Source organism: Genypterus blacodes, unplaced genomic scaffold (assembly GCF_046128005.1).
Source record: "Genypterus blacodes isolate CSIRO-AG114 ecotype Tasmania unplaced genomic scaffold, CSIRO-AGI_Gbla_v1 ptg000059l_1, whole genome shotgun sequence".
In the NCBI taxonomy this organism is placed as follows: domain Eukaryota; kingdom Metazoa; phylum Chordata; class Actinopteri; order Ophidiiformes; family Ophidiidae; genus Genypterus; species Genypterus blacodes.
Genome location: NW_027466871.1, coordinates 1,644,731 through 1,664,630, shown reverse-complemented (window position 1 = coordinate 1,664,630; position 19,900 = coordinate 1,644,731). Strand labels below are relative to the sequence as shown.

Sequence of the window (19,900 nt, the reverse complement as noted above, 5' to 3'; positions counted from 1 at the left end):
CCCAATATCCAGTCTGGATGCGGGGAAAGCTCATTTAAATGATTGATAACAAGGCAATCACAAACACAAACTATTCAGATGCCATGAATGATGCTGAGTCGTGGGTTTTGGTCCACCCCACTCCTTAAGATAACCTTGTCACAGTAATGAGCCTTACAAGCTGCTTCTTCTAGAAAGTGTTCAGTTTTGCCTCACATACTCCTTCTTTTAACAGACATTTTAGAGAGGTAGAGAAGTATTATACAACAGATACACTTTAACATCAGCGTGCTAGTGTGACAACAGAACAAGATGTCACATTACCCTTGACATTACATGGAAAAGGTGCATAGAGGAAAGTTAAATGCAAGAAGAAGGCAGATCTGGGTGAGGAAGAAGGAAATAAATTAGAATGGAATGGAGGCAGAAAGATTGTGAAGAGGTGATGAAACCTTTCACTGACAGTGGAGCAGCTCTTGGGTTTGTCTCTTTGATGATTCTTTTTTTGATGACTGATTACAGCAGTAACCGCCTGTATGTGAGTTTTGGAAGGATTTTTCCATGAAGCTTTGTATTCAAACCCTTCACCCTGACAGTCTGGACTCACTAATGGCTCTGTGGGTTTTCACAGGAACATGCTGCTGTGATGAGGGCTGTGAGGTTAATCTGGATGTGTTTGAAGTTGAGATTGTTCATCATTGACTCTCTCCTTTCGCTCTACCTCCATCTCTCTCTCTCTCTCTCTCTCTCACTCCTCAGTGCGTGTGTTTAAGTGTTATGGTCACTTTGGGGAACTGGGCAGATTAGGGAGTGTAGTTTTATTAAGAATTTATAGAAGAATTAACAAAGGCCATTCACACTGTAATTGTTATTATACATTATTATTTTTATAGAACATTCATCCAATTCACAGCTAATAAGATGTCAAATTATAGGCCAAAATTAAAACTGCACAAAAGCTGCCACAATACAGATTGTAGAGGTCATCATGTTTCTGTGAGAGCATAATTATGGTTCTCATCCTTCCCTCCTTTGTTACAACCACAAATCATGCAAACACTTCACCTCTAAATAATGCAAAGCCCTTCTAAAGCAATACATAGAGAGACGCTGTGAACTACATGCGGAATAATAACACCTTCAATTAAAGATAATTGTAATGGCAAACATTTTCACAAGGGTGTCGTTTCTTCTTCTGAAGTGCTAAAGGAGAAATTCCTCCACCAACTCTCATCCATTCACTCCAAGCATTCTCTCCATCCATCAGTACGGTTTACCCTCTGAGCCCAGGGAGCTGGACCAGAGACATCAACATAAATAAGGCATGAGGTGGTGTACCATTACCACACACACACGCACGCACACATGCACACACAATTCCAATAGAGGGAGGGAGAGGGTTCCTTGGGGAGGATGTTCATGTTTTTCTTGAAGGAGAGGGACACCAAGAAGCCTGATGAAACTATTCAGGATAGAGAGAGAGAGAGAGAGAGAGAGAGAGAGAGAGAGAGAGAGAGAGAGAGAGAGAGAGAGAGAGAGAGAGAGAGAGAGAGAGAGAGAGAGAGAGAGAGAGAGAGAGAGAGAGAGAGAGAGAGAGAGAGAGAGAGGCCTGTGCATTGTTTCAATAGATTATGTGGATGGGCAATAAATCTTCAAACCATGGCCAATAATGAAAGAATATTGAATAATGAAAAGGAATTGGTCATATAATGAAAAATTAATGGCACAATTAGTCTCAATGGTTTCTGTATTAATATTTAAAGAAATAAGGAAATAAAATGACTGCAAGCAGTCAGTACTGAACCTCTGAATCGGCTCGGAAATCTATATACACTGTTACAAAAAAATGAAGGGAACACTAAAATCACACATCGGATCTTGCTGAACCAATTATTCAACTGGTTATATACAGAGGGAAAGATAAATTGGAAAGATAAACTGCAGTAGAGAGACAATATGAGACAAACGCTGTTGAGGAGCTCCAACCTTACAAATAGTTCAGGTTCTGAGGTTTTCACAAATGCGTCTCACTGCTCTCTTTTCAAAAGATCATTTCCTGACCGCTTGAATCATCACCTCAGGTTGAATCCATGCTTTGAATATGTAGCATGTGGATTTAAGGCAGAAACCACAAAAACAACAAACAATAAATGTCAAACCTTCATGAACAAATGCTTGTGATGTCAAACACTGTGAGCAATGAAGAGTTCTGGTAATTTTTCACAACAACAATCCATCAAATGAGACACAACAAATGGGAATGGATCGCACACGCCCTAAGGGAAATTACCCATCAGCCCCTGGGACCGAGGAGGAAGCTCTGTGGCAGAGGAGGAAGCACGTCACATTTCTCACCCAAGTAATTAACCAGATTAAAACTTTGATTATAATTTAATTTAGTTTTCTAACGTACTGCAAACACCATATTGCAATGAAATCGAAGCATACTTAGTGTCTATTTGGAAAACAAAAGATTATTAATTCTGTCCACAAATACGACATGACTCATCTCTTTTTTCACTTTTTTTTCACAGTACAGACAAATAACTCAATTCAGTCAGCTTGTTATTTGTTTCTTCCCTCGCAGGAAGGCCGGACTCTCCAGGCTGTTGTCCTGGATCGGATCTTTACTTCACTGATGGGAACAAACTGCTGAATTTGACCTCGTTTTCCTTCTTCCTCTGGGAGCCGAAGCTGCTCTCTGATTTAAAAAAGTCGGAGAAGGACAAAGTAAAGCGATTCGGGTCAGAGATGCTGACTGGAGTTGCAGATATTGTGGAGGATCGGTCACGTGTGAAGCTCCTGAGGGTCACAGAAATGCCTGCAGCCATTACAAAGAGTTTCCAGAGCAACAGAGAGGAACGATGCACAAAAGCAGAACATCTCAAGTAGCAATCGAGTTTCTGTTTGATAATAAAAACCAATAATTAATCTCTTCATATTTCACCTGATTTGCTGAAACATTGTTGGGATAGTAGCATTGTAGCTTTAGCTGTAAAATTGTCAACATATTACAGAAGTGAAGTACCAATCAATAATAACAAACACATTCAAGGCAGTTCAGGAACATTGGGTTGATCTGACTGGATGCATTTCCAAAGGGCTCCAGTTTGAAACAACAATGTTCAACACAAACGTTGTACTATATTACAGCATAAACATGAGACCTTTAAAACACCAAAAAGCCTAATGAGCCACCCTGGGTTGTCCTTCAATACTGGAGCCATAAACTCACTTTAGATCAAAATGGCCATTAAAGACGAAGCTAATACTAAATTTAATACCAAACTAATAGGGAGGGAAAATATTCTCATTACTCTCGTGTCCCCTCTCCCCACACAGAGCCCGACTGGGATTCACAGCTCATCTCAACCCATTATTCCCCTCAGCGACATGGAATGACCTTCACTATGCAGCAGCATGATGAGAACAATTGTGGATGAGTCATGGCTGACTGGCTGTTTATGTTAGCCATCTATCACCCGCCCCTGTAGACCACACACATACATGCACACGTGTGTTGGTTACGGTTATGAACACACCTAAGGAAGATAAACATTTATATAATGACAATAACAGCAGAAAGGAACAACAGGCTCATGATAGGGAAACTATAAACACAATAACATAAATCATCCAGGTGGCCGGTATCGGTTTTTGATTTTTCTCGACAGGCGGTAACCTTTCATAAAGCAGAATGCATTTTGGTTCTGCAGCTACGTTCGCAGAAGTTTACCCCTTAAAGTTAAGATACAAGTAAGAACATTGAAATCAGTATAATGAGCAAAGAAATAAGACTATACGTGTCATAATATTGGCAGTGGCTGCATTTGAGACGTCTAAGAGAGATCAAATGAGGATAAAGAGAGGATCACACGTTTGAAGCGTTTATCATTAAAGCCATTTATTCCGTGATGAAAGAGGGCGCCGCAGAAAATGTAATTTATCCATGAACCCTGAAGTAGTACTGGAATACTAATCAGAGCGAGGAAGCCGTAACACTGCAGGCTGAAATACCAAGACATTTTTGACAGATCAGCTTTTGATGATCAGCTCAGAATAGCTCCATCCCCTCCCTAATGACACTCCATTCCCATCCAATTTCTGTAAAACTTCTATCATTTCTTGCCTTTCTTGTTCCAGTTGTGCTTTTTGACATTGTGATGAATGAGGGAGGGGAAAAATAGTGAAAGAGCAGGAGTTTCTGAATATTGAGTCCATTTGTGTCAAAAAAGGTTTCTGGATCTTGTTTGGCATATATTTGCCATTGCCAGACATTTTTAATCCCTCAATCAAAGGATAGGAAAGCTTATTGCATTAAAAACAGACATTCAAATCGATCACTTGATTTGCTACCGGCTCACTTTAAAGTACTAAAATGGTGCTATGGGCAGAACAGACCAATACTTTTGTTTAATATTCTTTCTATGACATTTTGCAAGATGTAGTGACATTGCTTACCTGATATGGTGGGTGACAAATAAATCACAAATTGGTGAGGAAGATGAGGAACCTTTAGTCTATTCTTTGTCCTGCTGTACCCAGACAGAGTGGACATTCTTTCAGTCAATCGAGACGATCTTCATCCATTAAATAACTAACAACTCCAGAATGCCACTTTCCACATTCCAGGCATAGGTACACATTCATGGCAAGTCCCATTCAATTCACATTCAAAATGACTATCAATGAGAGCTAGCAGAGCCGGGAAGAGGAGACATGCTGCTTTGAGCTTCACCTAAATAATAGCATGGTAAAATGTTATCAATCTCATCTTATCATGCATGAATCTATATTTGTAATATGATTGAAGTGCGGCTGAGGCTGAAAGGAATTGATCATTATTTTTGCAGTATCTTTTCATGAACTTGTAAATGATCTTGTGAGGATTCTCTGAAATATATGTGCCACATTCAACGCCACTAGATTTGTATATATTGTACTATGGACCGACAGAGGGATAGAGGGACAACCTGACCATCACCATCACAAATCATTACAGTCTGAGAAACTAAACTAATGTGGTTTCCTCATTCATCCACAGTTCTTAAAACCTTTTAACTGGTGTTGACACAACTTGTTCTTGAAAGGACTCTACAATTGAAAACATAATAGCATCGTTTGTTTTTACCTGAAAGCTAAAGGGGTTCAGTCCAAGACAACAAGCTGGTTGCTTTGCTTCTTGATAGACCCAGTAAAGCCACTCAGGGCAGAGCTGAGTTTGCAGGTGTATTGCCTCAGGACAGTGACACTTGATGCAAGGGAAACCTGAAACTAAAGACACTGCAAGTCAGAGAGACATTGTGATTTGTGATAGTTGTTCCCTGAAGACCTAAGATAATCATTGCTCGGTTTTAAAACTCTAGCTAATGATTGGCCACTATCATTAAGACTATCACTAAGTCTGTAAAGGAACTCGTGATACAGGTGCTACAAGCCCATCACTCCATTCATGCATTCTAAGAAACGTTATCCTGATAACTAGCTTAACAAACTGAAGGGTGTATGTTATTTATATCATATCTCTTATCTGGTTTGGTTAAACCACGTCACAGGTCTCTGTTGATCCAGAGCTTCTTGTCCCTGATATGCTGCAGGAGCATCTTCCCTCGCTGCTCCACAGTGTGGACGAGAGGCCTGAGACCACTGGCCCCACCGTGGCTTTCCCAGAATTCCCTGTCCGTGTAAAGGGAGCGTAACAGAAGACCCTCCAGACAGCCTGACTGAAGCACCGACACAGCCTTCTCTGGAAATCTGACAGACAAAATTGTGTTAGCTTCAATGTTTTAACTCTACAGTACAGAACTAAAAGTCAATACCTGTTACAGCCTACAACTCTACATTTACTTACTGTCTTACCAGGAGTGGGGATAAGCACGTATAGAGAATGGATGGATGGATGTTTAACTTGTGTTTGGCCTTTAAATGGCTATAAATAGTCTTCAAATCATCCAGAAGTGTGGCAAATAACCGAAGTAGGAACTTATTATGACTCTAACACGCTTTTTGTAAATGATCTGATCCATCATGTGGCAATGAATGTCTCCTTTGCTGTTCATTTAAAGTTCAGTGTTAACTAGAAAAGAGTCATCCAAAAGTCATCACACTGAAATGAATCCCTCTCCACTTCTGAAAAATAACAGATTTTCCTTTGAGTCTGCTCGATTAGAAATAATATGAGATTTCAACTTCCTATTTCCTCTCTTTGAGGTCTAGGATTCTGATGTTGAAAAGCATTTAATGGAAAAGTTTAATAATCCTAAGTGACAGACAAGGGGGAATTTCTATTGGGCGGGATTCATTCAGCATATTGAACAGCACAGACTAATCTAATCAGCTAAGCATTGTAACAAAATCCTATAAAGCTTTCAGTGGACATTTCTGTGATGCTGATTTCAAAGCTGTTCTGCAGGGAATTAGGTTACAGGCAGTCCCCATCTTACCAAACATTTCTGTTTTTAAGTCTGTCTTTAAGCTGAATTTGTATGTAAATTGGAACAGCTATGTATGGATTGTGTGTGTCAATTACAGACAACGCACGCCATAGTGTTTACGTATTTAACAGTTCCCTCGGGCAGGCGAAACGTTGGAAATGTGCAGTCATTTGAGCGTTATTGAAACAGGTGCAAAGTTATGAGGGGCCTTGTAGGACTTAAATACTGAGACGCACAACTGAATCGCTCTTACATTCCCTATCGGAACACTCTTACATACTACTGAAACGCTCTTAGACTTACATTCATTTCAGTCGGGCGTTCATAACTCGGGGACTTATTCTTATTCTCATGGAATACTCCTCAAAGTTGTGTTTTGGCGGTGACACAAAATGAGTTTTTCTGACGTTGTTTGGTGCGATTTATTAAGCCTGTGTGTCATGATGAAGTCAAAATCCCGCTGGAAAATAGTGCCCCTGTACTCACTCATCAATGCCCTCAACCAGTCTGAAGTTGAGGTTGTCAATGGATTGATGTGGTCGGCCTGCATTGTCTATGAACACCAGTCTGGAGGGATCTGCCTTCCTCACCTCGACACAAACGAGAAGAAGAAGAAGAGTTGGAGAGAAGGAGCAGAGGCATATACATGTACATACACATATGCAGGATGGCTCCCACATGGATTCCGCATTAGTTTGAAGCACAACATGCAATACCTATAAAAAATAATGTAGTCCACAATCCAATGGTCTTCATCACCCAGGCTACGTGCATTCAACACTTTTGCATTCCCCTTGACAGCAGTGGTGCTCTCTTGGTGTGTCGTGCACGGCCCAGGCACCAACCCACACCACATTACATCACAGAGGCTTCTGCTGCACAACTGTAATGTACCTGTGCCTTCTGAGGTAGAGTTGGGTGATGGGTGACAGCTAATTTACCCAACAATGAAGTATGAACTAGTGCTAAGTAAGAGCCTCCTGAGGTGAACTAAAGCTTTCAACCATAAATCTAAATCAAAATTCTTTACCAAATTACGAGCAAGGAGCAAACTATTCAGTACCATTCTGCACCATTTACACACACATGCTCGCTCCAATTAAAGTGAGATAGGACAAGGATGTTCTACCACACAATAAACTGTATATTCAACTAAATCTACTCCTACTCAGAATCATCTGTCTGCCTGTGAGCTCACTCGCATAATATCAACACCACAAACCCAAACCCTGCAGGGGTGACAATAATGCTGCTGTTATAAGGTGTAAATATAGAATCCATTCAGCTGTGATACCAAGGGGAAATACCAGCAGGGAAATGTTTCAGAGCTAAAAAACAAAGCAGCTGGGTTGTAATTTATTTTCTCCTTTACCAAAAATAATGAGGAAAATACTGAAACCTGCCATGCATCAACCCGAGTTTCCTACTTCTGCTTAAGGTTGAATTATGGTTCTCCATCTGATGGGAATCGTAAATGACAAGACCTTTCTACGGGAAACCCAGCGGACTGACAGAGTTAATCATGGAGAACACGTGAGAGGTTACGTGCACAGTGTGTATTGATGTCTACTTGCACTACAGGTTATGCACAATGAGTTTGAGTTTATTCTTGTACACTGAAACAAAACTGAATAAAAAGCAGATCTTAAACAAGGAAATACATATATAATATGTATGTTTACACCCGGATTGTGGATCAAAATTTCAAATATGCTTATCTAGACCGGCTCTAATCTGGGTACGGACATGTTTCTGGACTGCTCAAGTTACGTTAAGGGTCTTGACAGCATGAATCGTGGTTTTCTTTGACCCTGTTCACTGATTCTTACCCTTTTTGGAGTTCTTATCTTTTAGGTATATACCAGTTTTTACCTCCACCAGCAAACAGCAAGTCAAAAGATATATTTTTTAGAACACAAAGACACATACTAGAGCTTTCAGGTACCAGTTCTCACATTTTCTTGGTTGAAATACTTACCAGGATGTGAACCAGCACAAGCTCCTTGGGGTTTTGGCACTTGTTATGCAGCAGATTCTCTACACAGGTATCTGTTGGATCAGGTCTGAAACCACAGCAGTACCTGTCCAGCCGGTCATTAACCTGCACCAACACACACATAATTGAAAAATACAGTCAAAATAACTTGGAGAAGAGTCGACATTGTGTAACGTTGGTCTTGCTTTTGACGATGAAGTGATGTAAAGCTTACAAAAATGCTTATGACACAAAATGCCGACTGCCTTTGATTGTGGATCCTCACTGACATTTCTGATCAATCATGTAGAAATAAGACCCGCAACTCACCCAGTGTTGGTTCATCATTTTTCTTCTACTTCTGCCTCCTAACTCACTACACATGATGAAATCCAGACAGTGTGTTTGGAAATCACAAGAATATTAAAAGAAAAGAGTTTCATAATAAGATTGACTCAAATCTAAAAAACAAAGTCCAAACATTCATTAAAGGAGTCAGGAGCATCTCAGACATGCCTGTACTGTCAATTCCACCTGAAAAACACTTAAAAGTGAAATGTAAAAGTTCTGTAATTGGATTTCAATTCAAGGAGACATTCTCTATTATTTTTCTCTAAATGTTAAAATTGCTTTGTAATTTGGTAATTGCATTTAGCTACATTACCATTAGACTTTGATTTGATTAATTGTCCTGCCCAACTGTCAATATATCAGATTGTGAAGTTGCTTTGTGGACATGGAGCTATACTGCATGAGTACACCCTTAAAATCTGTTTTCAATTATTCATAAAATAGCTTGAATAAGTTTTATCTACACTGACAGATCACAAGCTAAACGCACAACGTTGCTGCAGCAAAAATGAATTGCTGCTCTGGAGAATTAGAACCCGATCAGATCCTCTCAGTGTGCTTTACTTGCCGGTGATAGTGTGAGACTAACACAACAAGAAGAAAACACACAACCTTGATGACATCTGCCCTCATGTTGGTGCAGGTTTGCACAGATGTGTGACTCACACAACCCTCAGGTCAGCGCGGCGTTGGTGTGTGATGCTGTGCAGTGAGCTACACTTAGAGCAGTTTCTTCTCACTTCTGTGGTGCTTCTAGGAGAGCTCTCACTCTGCTGACATTTACACACTGACATGTCACTACCACACTAGAACACAATCACTGAGTTTGGGTCAGGAACCTTTGGGAGTCTCAGCCAATGTTGACAAAGGCACCCCAGCTTTGTGGGGGGGGGGGCACTTTCTATTGAGGCATTCTCAAAACATGACACATATTGAAGTATTAACTATGTGACTATGTACAGTGTGACTGTCTAACATGTCACACTCGGGATGCAAGCAGCTAAATTCCAGCTGAACTGTCATGGCCGACTCTGCAGCACAGTATAACTGTCACTCGCAGACTACAAGCTTACCGTGTGGACTCATCCTGCTGCATCCTTGTTTTACATATTTGTTGTAGTACAATGTCCACACTGAGATGGAATGTGTATCTAACACCCATCAACAGTGTGCGTGGGGGTGAACATGAATAATCCATGAGCCAGCTCTCTCCCCCTCAGTGCTAGAAGTCAATCCCTGTAAGTGGACCAGGCTCTAATAGCCTCATATTGATCTACTGAGAGCCAGTGAGTGAGGCGCTGAACACTTGTTCCTACCTGCTCCTTCAACACCTCCCTCGGCTCTGATAACAGAGAACCAAACACCAAAGGTGCAAGAACAGCAGGGTGAAGGACACAAACTCACTCACGCTCATAGGGACACAGTGACAGAGCAGCACACCCTGGGGAGAAAACAGAAACTGTGGATAAGGTGGCACTGGAGTGCAGCGATTGAAAATGTAAGGTAGAGCAGCGAGGAGAACTCAGGCCCAGTTCAGCAGCAGCGGCCTTCCCAGTGCTTGTGACTGATTGAACGAAATCCTGTTGGATTGCTTGTTCAGACTCCTTTGACTCCTATTTTGAGATTTTGGGAGAGAGCTCCTGTCCGGTTCTGGGGGCGGAATATCAGTGTCCAAGCAACAGGAAGATAACTGGGTTTGAAAACCTCTGTATTGAATACAAAGTCTTTCCAGCAGCAAAGCATAAATCACTACTTGAGAAATGCCTTCCAGAGCTTCAGAAATTGTGAAAAAATATTTATATTAAGAATGAAGAGAACATTTTGATCTCTTCATGTGGCTAAAACTCTCTCACTCACTTCCACTTATGCATACAGCAGACTCCGATCACAGAGGGAAACTGATTATCCAACAAAGGAAATTTAATTCAAACCATGCTTTGAAGCAATTGCATGGTTTCCTCTAAAATGTCTGACAAAAGATTTGCCTACCATTTCACAAAATACCACCCCAGATTTCCAGCCGCTTTCAACGAGGAGAAAACTCATTTCCCTGAACCTCCACAATAATTATGTGTATGCATTTCACCTTAAACGAAGGGTGAGCCTGAAAGAGAAAGAAAACTCATATAAAAGAGTCATTTTCCTCAATCTCTTACCTGTAACAAGAAGTCAAACAGAGCCAGCCTCCCCCACTCTGAGTGGTGGACCCCCACACAAGGCGCTGACCTCAGCTCGGCTTCCTTCTCACAGTGCATCTGCAGCAGTTTCTGGTATTGGATCCAGCTGAGTGCTACAGAGTTCTGATCATTGTCACTATCAGTAAGATGCTGAATGTCTGGATCCCACCACACTGCAGGTCTTGGGGCGCCACTAATGTATCTCCAAGGTAAAATCTCACTGTGGAAAGTCCTTAGGACCGCGGGAAGACTTCGGTTGAGTCCCAGCACCCTGTCCAGATGGAAGGCAAAGACTTCGAACCAATCATCAGGGCGTTTGATCAAAGAGCAGTGCCCCTCCTGGCAGCTCTCACTGTGGGACGCTGCAGCTCCATGCTGGGGTGAATCCTCCTGTGAGATAAAGTCATGTTAGTAACCCTAAACAATTACATCTCATTCTTAATAGATACAGATATTTTGAAATAACTTCCCCTTATTCAGTTGGAATTTTAATAAATACTCAGCTGGCAAATATCTAAGGTTTGTTACAGGTTTGATATAGAAACTAAAAGGTCGCTAGTGCTGATTCCATGTTGCCCACCGTCTAGGAAATGAGTCAGGTTTGTGGAGAAATACACACACCATGTCCAGCCAGAGGGGGTGGGGGCAGAAACAGAGGGAACTTTTGCTTGCGTTTCAACATAAAGGTAGAGACACAATTTCCATATCTGCTTTGTAGAGCATAAACTCCTGCCCGCTTCTGCCTCAGGCTTCTTCCCAGTAAAGGGGAGTTTTTCCTTGCCACTGTTTCCAAGTGCTTGCTCATGGGGGAATGTTGGGTTTCTTTAAATGCTCTGTATATGTAAAGTGCCTTGAGTACTTTACACGCCTTGAATTTGAAAGTTGAATTGAATCTATTTGAATCTGACCTGAGCAGACCAGACTGTTCATATCATATCAGCGAGATTCAGACAGAAGCTCAGCTGGTCCAGATTCTGATCGGTCAAAAGAAAAACCCAATATCTACCGTCTGACCGTCTAAGAGCTGGTCACATAACATTATATATCTTATCATTTCAGACTGGACAATCCTGAGCTTGAGTTTGAACAGCCAATCAAATCCATTGTTGCATTCTGACCCTGTCACATAAAAACAGACATGGCAACTAGGACAGGCGAGAACTTTGGTAGAACATCTGACGGCGATATCTGGAGGCACCGCCAAGGAAAGAAGTCAAGTCAAGACCTTTTTTAATACCCTTGATGCAAAATACAGCCCAGTTATTGATTTAGCAGGTGAGAGAGTGTGTTTTGGTGCCTTAATGACTCACGTGTACTGAATTATTGTTAAATCAGAGTTGGGCAGCATCGTGTCTTCATCCTTGAAGTAAGAAGTTATAACAGAAAGGTTTTATAGGGATGCTGGATTAACAATCAATGGCTGGAGGACATCATCAAGCCATCGCTACATTCACAGTAAGAGAAACACAGTTACAGTTTACTAATGGAATGTTGATGGCAGATAATGGATGAGGTAGTTTTAGTACAGTGAAATGACTTATTTAGGCTAAAAGAATAGGGATTGTTTGTTGTGGTTTTGTCTCTTGTTAGTATTTGGAGCTGTGTCTGGTACTGTTTGGTTGGGAAACTCTGTGGGGCGCACGCCAAACAACAAATTCCTCAAGTCCGCATCGGCTTTGAAATTGGGGAGCCACAACCTCGTCTAGTAATATTCATACATTGATGCTTGTTGCTCAGCGCCTCGGTATGGCAGCATAACTCACACTGCACTGTGCTCGCAGGGAGATCATGTTGTGTTATAAAGCTAGAATCATGTGCTGCAATCAGTCTACTTCAACATGTTTGAGATAAAAGGAAGGAAAATCAACATTGAGTGTTTGTGCAAAATATTTCTGCCTGTCTGGTTAAACACAGTTCATGTGTTGACTCACTGCTATTCTGTGTGACAGTTATTACAGCCACAGGTGGTGGATCACACCTGGTTACCATGGTCACTGACATGCATTTAACCTGGGGTGACATTTAGAATAACCTTGTTTTAACCTCTGATCATGTAAGTGTACATGTTTACCTGCAGTGAGCGCTGGGGTCCAGGAGGCTGCAGAGCCACTTGGAGCACCTGACCGTGTGCAGGCACTCTGGCTTTGCGGACGACCTCACCCCCAGCAAGGAGCTCCATCTTCTGGCCGTCATCTACACTGAACCAGGGAACGTCCAGACTGATCCTGATCCTCCTGCGGTCACTCTCTGGGAAGTCTTGCTCTCTAAAGCTCATGCACCACCTGCTCTCCTTCTTTTCTCCCGCCGCTTTAGGATTGGACAAAGTCTTGCTGTGGCCAATTAGACCTGGATTCCTGCCCGTTTTCAAGGGATCCTCTGAGAGATTATGGAGTTTCTTCAGATCCCTGGAGGGCTTTTTCACAGCCTGCTGCTCTTTCCTCTTGGGTTTGTTCAATTTTACAGAGAGCTTTGCCGCTTGGGTCTGGTGATGTTCATCTAGCTTTGGAGTTATATACTGGCCATGCACTTGTTTGCCTGCATTTGCTTTATGGTGTCTATCTTCCCATCTGCCTGCCTGTCTGTCTGCCGCTCTCCTTCCATTTATTTGGCTATCTGCTGGAGAAGGAACGGTTTGGCTCCGATCAAGATGAATATGCATCTTAGCAGTCTGCTTCACCACAGCACTGTGATTACTGAGCTTAATTCTATGCTTTAGCCCCGCGTTGTCGTCTATAAACTCTGCGGGACGGTGATGATTGGTTGGAAGCTGGATGGCGTCTGGCATCACTTTTCTTGGGGAAGCAATGTTTTTACTTTTGTGTTTATTCTTGTGGACGTCTGTGCGAATTTTCTCTTTGATGCCGTTTGTGTCACTGCCAGCAGCGTCCCCCAAAGGTTTAGGTGGCTCGGAATGTTTAGACGTCTGTTCTCCGTCGATGCTTTTCCAGGCCCCATTATGGATGTTAGGGAGGAGGAGGAGCTTCTGGAGGGGCGCCATTGGGGGGGGCTCCAAGGCCCTGAGCCTTGATTGAAACCCCCCAGCAGAGCTCAGGGCACGAGACGGCAATCGGTCTAACTCGTACGGAGGTATAGGGAGCGGGAGGGTGTTTATCACCACGGAAACTGTCAGGAAGAGAAGGATGGGGGGGAAGAGGAGGAGCAGCCATGTTTGACCGCAGCAGAGTTTTGACCATACTCTCCAGGCCTGAAGAGGAAGGAGAAAGAAAGAAAAACACCGGTTAGGAGGAGAGCAGCAGCACCATGATTATAATGGAGAGGGACCGTGTAGTGCAAAGATAGCGTGTGCACAGAAAACTGAATGGGGAATTGAAATTCCTGCGGGCTGCATCCTGAGCTTTACGGTGCCTAAACTGCAGAATTCCCTTCCCTCTCACGTCTCACTTCTTTACTCAGGGGTCGTGTTTAGCAGATAGATAGACATTTTCTTTGTTTACACACTCTTTTAGATAGTTACTTTCTTGAATGGTGTCTATATTCTTAATGGGTGTCCATAATTATTTTGATTATGTATTGTTTTGTATGGTTTTGTATCATATACTATATTCATTTCCCCCCAAGGTGATCCTGATACCGGCTACGTCTCCACTCTGCCCCCGACTACTCTCTCCCTCTCTCCCTCTCTCCCTCCTTTCCTCCATTTATGAGTGCAGGAATGTTTCAGACCCTTGAGATGTCTTTCCCATCATTCCCAGACTCCTCCACCTGTGAAAGGATTCCATTCTTCTACCCCTGGACTGGAATGTCCTGAGCCAGGGTTCTCTGCCTGGGAGATTAACTACAGCAGGAGTTCCTCAACAGTGTGACACTGTAGGTTACTGCGGTGTGACGTATAACTGCACACACAGCTGCAGCTTTTTCATACGCACGCTGCACTGAAGCTGAATCGTTTAATTCCTGAAGCGAACTGAAGTGAAAGTGCTGCAGGGCTGAGACAGGACAGTACTCCCATTACAGAGGACAACGACTTATAAATACTATAAATACTACATACACTATATACACACAGACGTCAGCAAAGCAGGTTCAGCTGTGTGTTCTGTGCGCTGTGCTCGGCTGTACTTTACCTTCTGTTATGACTATGATGTCATGAACGTTGACTTGTACAATTACTGTGTAAGAAATCAACATGACACCACATCATGTACACACACTGGGTTCAGACAGAGGACACACACACACACAAGGTTACACAAGCTTTTAAATGATGGTATTATTTTCTCTTTTCTTCCAAACAGAACAATGACTCTAAGCTTCAGGTATTTTCCATTCATTATCTCTCAGAGTTGTTCTTCTCTCTGACAGGTTATTTGTGTCTTAGCCCCGCCCTCTTCGTCTCCACTCCACTCTGCAGCTGCCCACAGCCAAACACACACGCACACAGAACTAAATTGCAGTATAATACACGCGCACACGCCTCTTAATAACCTCCCACCCGCTCAGACAGGCCGAGTGTCTGACAGCTCACAGGCTTTTATTCTTTTTTTCTGCAGGCAGCGTTTTGTCTCATTAGCCTGTTTAAAAAGTCAGAAGAGCCAGGATGGAGTCACACTCAGGAAGATGGAGACACTGGTAGGAAAGTAAGTGTGCAACTGTCCAAACTTTGAACAGGACACCATTACAGTAACTAGATGGCGGAGTGCATACCTCCGCCAAGGCAGATTAGTCCATCAATTATGATTATACTTGATCAAAAGTACTTGAGAGGACAAATATAGACGCCCAAGAAGATGTACACAGAAAGAGACACAAACACAGAGTATACACAGAGGCCAGGCATCGTGTCACAGTCCTGACAGAAACTACAGCAGGCCAGAAGAAGGCTGGCTCCATATGGCTGCAACGCCAGTGCACACGTGGTTAAATCTGTTACCAATATTACATTCCGTTCTCCAAAGAGGAAGGTGCTTAACAGGGAATATTTTGCAGAGCAGAGCTGCAGCCAAACAATAACAAGCCTAACATTCCAAATCATGTGTTCACAACATGAGGAAACAAATGAATAAAAGCTGCCGCCAAACAAGATTCACTTCAGCCAAAACACACTGGAGACAGATGGAAAAGTGGACACGTAAGGGACAGCTTGGGTCGAATATAGGAACTCTATAGTAACTCTTATATAAGAGAAAATAAAGAAGTGTTTTTAGTTTAATGGGACTTTGATTGTGTTGACTTTACTTGATATTGATTGTTTTTCCACTTCTACAGGACATGTAACTGTCCTTCTCTGACTAATCACACACACACACACACACACACACACACACACACACACACACACACACACACACACACACACACATGCACATTATCTAGATGCTAGATTAAGTTAAGTGTGTATCAATTCAATAGTTAAATGTAAACAATTTCAAGCCTTTTTAGTTTGAGTTGAACCTATTGGGTTTGACATGACTGTGTTAAACCTCATCCTCCCTCTGTGCCCTGTGGACCTACTTCATCTATGCGCTCACACCTCTATGCACTCACACATCTATGCACTCACACATCTATGCGCTCACACATCTATGCGCTCACACCTCTATGCACTCACACATCTATGCGCTCACACCTCTATGCGCTCACACCTCTATGCACTCACACATCTATGCACTCACACATCTATGCACTCACACATCTATGCGCTCACACATCTATGTGCTCACCGAAAAGAGGATCAGAATCAGAGAATGACATTCCAGCGCAGCAGTGTTGTTCTTAGCTCCTCTTGTCTGAATGCTCTGAGGGATAGAAACACAGCAGCTCATCAGGCTTCATAAAGAAAATGGCCTTTAGCACAGAGCTGTTATAACATGTCCACAATATGAAAACTCAGCTGACTGTGTTGCCTTAATCAAGCAAACCTTTCAGCTAGAACGGCGTGGTTATATCTCTACCTCACCCTAACCTCTCATTTCTGTCACCACCAACACTGCTTGTGCCCTACAGGAGATACTATACATCATGAATGCTCAGTGACACACACACACACACACACCACCTCTGCACAGACAGGCAGCAGATGGCAGCATTGATAGTATCCCTCCATCACAGCAGATGAAGTGGGGGGTAGGAACTGCTGTCCTTGTTATGTTCCTATGTGTCCAGTCGCTCGTCAAGGCCAAGCCAAAGCTACAAAGGCGAGCGGCTACTTCACTTTATATACAAAGAAAACACGTGCTATATTTTTATCTTCACATTGTGAAGTTGTTGCAAAGAAAAGCTGCAGTTGAGCTTGCTGATATTTTATGTGATCCTTTGTTTGCTGTAGTTGTTCTTTAATTGCTGCGCTGAGTTGTAAACATATCAAATAAACCCTCCACCCTCAGCACATGGGGACAATCAACAATATGGACCCTTATTCACTACATTAAACATCTTAGTGCGTCCATTAACTTAACCGTCAGGAGTGGGTGCTTATTTTCCCCAGTTCATTCACATTACCCATTTTAAATGGGCTTAATGAACATATTCATCTGTATCACTGCAAATCTCCCATGAGTCTGTAAAAATGAAGCTTAGACTGACTTTTCAGTTATCTGTTGGTATAGCAACATCAGCATTGGAGATGAGTATGAAGTCCCAAAGGCTGAACAAGGCCAGGAAACAAGTACATGTCAGGGGCTGCAGAGAGAGAAGAGCACCTGATAGATGGCAGACTGCAAGTTGGATGGATGGATGGATGGATGGATGGATGGATGGATGGATGGATGGATGGATGGATGGATGGATGGATGGACAGATGAATCAAATGCAGCAGCAGCAGAGAGAGAGAGATACTGAACTGACAAGATTGTGCCTGTTTTTGAGAAGTTGAAGATGACTGAGTGAGTTTGGAGCTCACAACCACAGTTCTCATTCTCATTTCATTTCTCATGTGTGTGTGTGTGTATGATTACGGCCATCTGATATGCGTAAGCACACACACACACACACACACACACACACACACACACACACACACACACACACACACACACACACACACCAATAACTCCAATCAATCAAAGTGTCTCCTCACTTTCTCTTTCTCCTCTCACTCACACAGGTGTTCATGCGGAACAGCTGAGAACACCAGCAGCAGCAGCAGCAGCAGCAGCAGCAGCAGCAGCAGCAGCAGCAGCAGCAGCAGGGCAGCAGTCCCTTGTGTTTAACGTGTATAATGACTGCCTATACTTTGGCTTTGGGAGGTTCTGTGTGTGTCCAGCAGTAAATTCCAATGTGGGGCCAATAAGTGAAGAACAGTGGTAGTTTTAGCTTTAGTCCTGCTGAGAACTAAACTGGGGTTTTCTACCAAATGGAGCAAAATTTCAACCGGGAGAAACATTACATTAACACTAACCCTTAAAAAGCATCTAAACCTCTACATTATATTAGGGTTTGTATACTATTAACTTATCTGAAGGTAGTACAAAATATGAATCTAAGTTAACTTACACAAACTATGTACCCAGTTTCTCTGTGTGAAAAAAATGTTATAGAATCAGAAAAGAGTGGAGAGGAGAAGAGAAGAGGAGAGGAGAGGAGAGGAGAGGAGAGGAGAGGAGAGGAGAGGAGAGGAGAGGAGAGGAGAGGAGAGGAGAGGGAGAGGTAGAGGAGAGGAGATCTTGGGTTTCCATGCCCAGCAAAAACCAGCAGCCAGTCTCACCGCATATGGAACCAATTAGAAATGTGAGACTATGGGGACTGGGTGAGTGAGGGATGTTCACCCAGCAGCTCAGAGGAAAGGACTGTTTGGACGGGCAAACCCAGCCAGCCTTTTAGAAAACTTCTTTCACAAAAACAACTCAGAATGCACAAGTCAGGTGTCACTTTAGACTGACCTTTAGATTTGTACTTTATAAGTGCATATCTATCCTCTACTCTCTCATTTTAACTCTGCATATTAAACCTGATGGAGATTAAGCTTCATTGTTCATAAGTTTCTTGCTGATTTTATCCTTATCATGACTGATGCATATTTGGATATACAGTATGCTGATCCGCCTTCATGTTACCCTGCGAGATGATAACACAGTGACTGATCATTGGTTTCAGTGTGTGTACTGTTCTCACTCCACCCAATAGTCAAAGCAGTGATTTTACCTCTGAGCAAACACAAACAGCCAGATTTCTACCACACCAACCACCATTTATTCTGTGTAAACGTTTCATTTCTCCAGTTCACCTGGGCATGTCTGAACACACACATAGGACCAAAACTGCTGTACAAGCCTCACTTCCACCAACACACAACTGGTTCCTTTCTATTGTGCCATGTCAGACACATTGAACCCATTTCAGAAAATGACTCCAGATGAAAATGCAAATCAGAGAAACTGAATCATGATGGATCACATAGGAACAGAAATGTGTCAGATCACCTCACACGTCCTCTGATAGCTTGCACACCTCTGCCGACTCAGCACTTTAGACTTTTTGACTTCCAGCCTTTCACATGGCTTTGATTGTTTACATTAAAGGTGAACACGCTCTTACCATTGTCAGTGATCCCTGTCCGGTGCATGCCACTGCAGTCGATCATTTATCGCACAAACACCCCGTGGACTTTAATGAAGGTCCTGGTCAGTCGGTGGTCCTGAAGTCTCGGCTCAGCCCAGAACTTTGCTCCGAACTCTCTCTCTAAAGCCGGGGAAGCACATGTAAATGTTGATCACAAAAGCAGACCGTCCATCACCGCGTTGACATGTTTCTCCTCGTAAAGTTGAACTTCATCACCAGTCGAGCCGCCCGCTCCTCCCGCCGGGAGAAGAGCCCAGCAAATCGTCTGGGAAAGGGATTTTCAAAGTAAAAGTCCGGCTTCAGCGTAGAAATCTGAGAAGAGTCTCCACCTCCACATAATAACCTGTTTACCAGCTGCCAATTAAACTGCAGACCGTCACTAACACACAGTCTGACTGGCAGAGTGACTGGCAGGGGCGGGCATAGCTGACACAAATTTTTCATACAACAGATATTACAACCTGTCC

The 19,900-nt window shown here is 42.8% G+C and overlaps 1 protein-coding gene across 1 annotated transcript; it reads right to left on the bottom strand.

Moving 5' to 3' along the window:
• Window positions 1-3,871: 3,871 nt before the first annotated feature.
• On the bottom strand, window positions 3,872-19,714 carry gask1a (golgi associated kinase 1A). Its single transcript, XM_076153676.1, has 6 exons — window positions 19,410-19,714; window positions 12,988-14,121; window positions 10,896-11,306; window positions 8,392-8,514; window positions 6,900-7,003; window positions 3,872-5,733 (listed from the first exon to the last, which is right to left on the bottom strand). Exons 1-6 carry the CDS (start codon window positions 19,410-19,412, stop codon window positions 5,529-5,531), a joined length of 1,980 nt encoding a protein of 659 aa, XP_076009791.1. The 5' UTR covers window positions 19,413-19,714; the 3' UTR covers window positions 3,872-5,528.
• Between the last annotated feature and the right edge of the window lie 186 nt (window positions 19,715-19,900).

Coding starts and splice junctions, on each gene's coding strand:
- gask1a (XM_076153676.1), bottom strand. Junction 11,307..12,987: donor GACCCCAGCGCTCACTGCAG/GTAAACATGTAC, acceptor TTTATCTCACAG/GAGGATTCACCCCAGCATGG. Junction 7,004..8,391: donor TTGTGCTGGTTCACATCCTG/GTAAGTATTTCA, acceptor GTTTGTGTCGAG/GTGAGGAAGGCAGATCCCTC.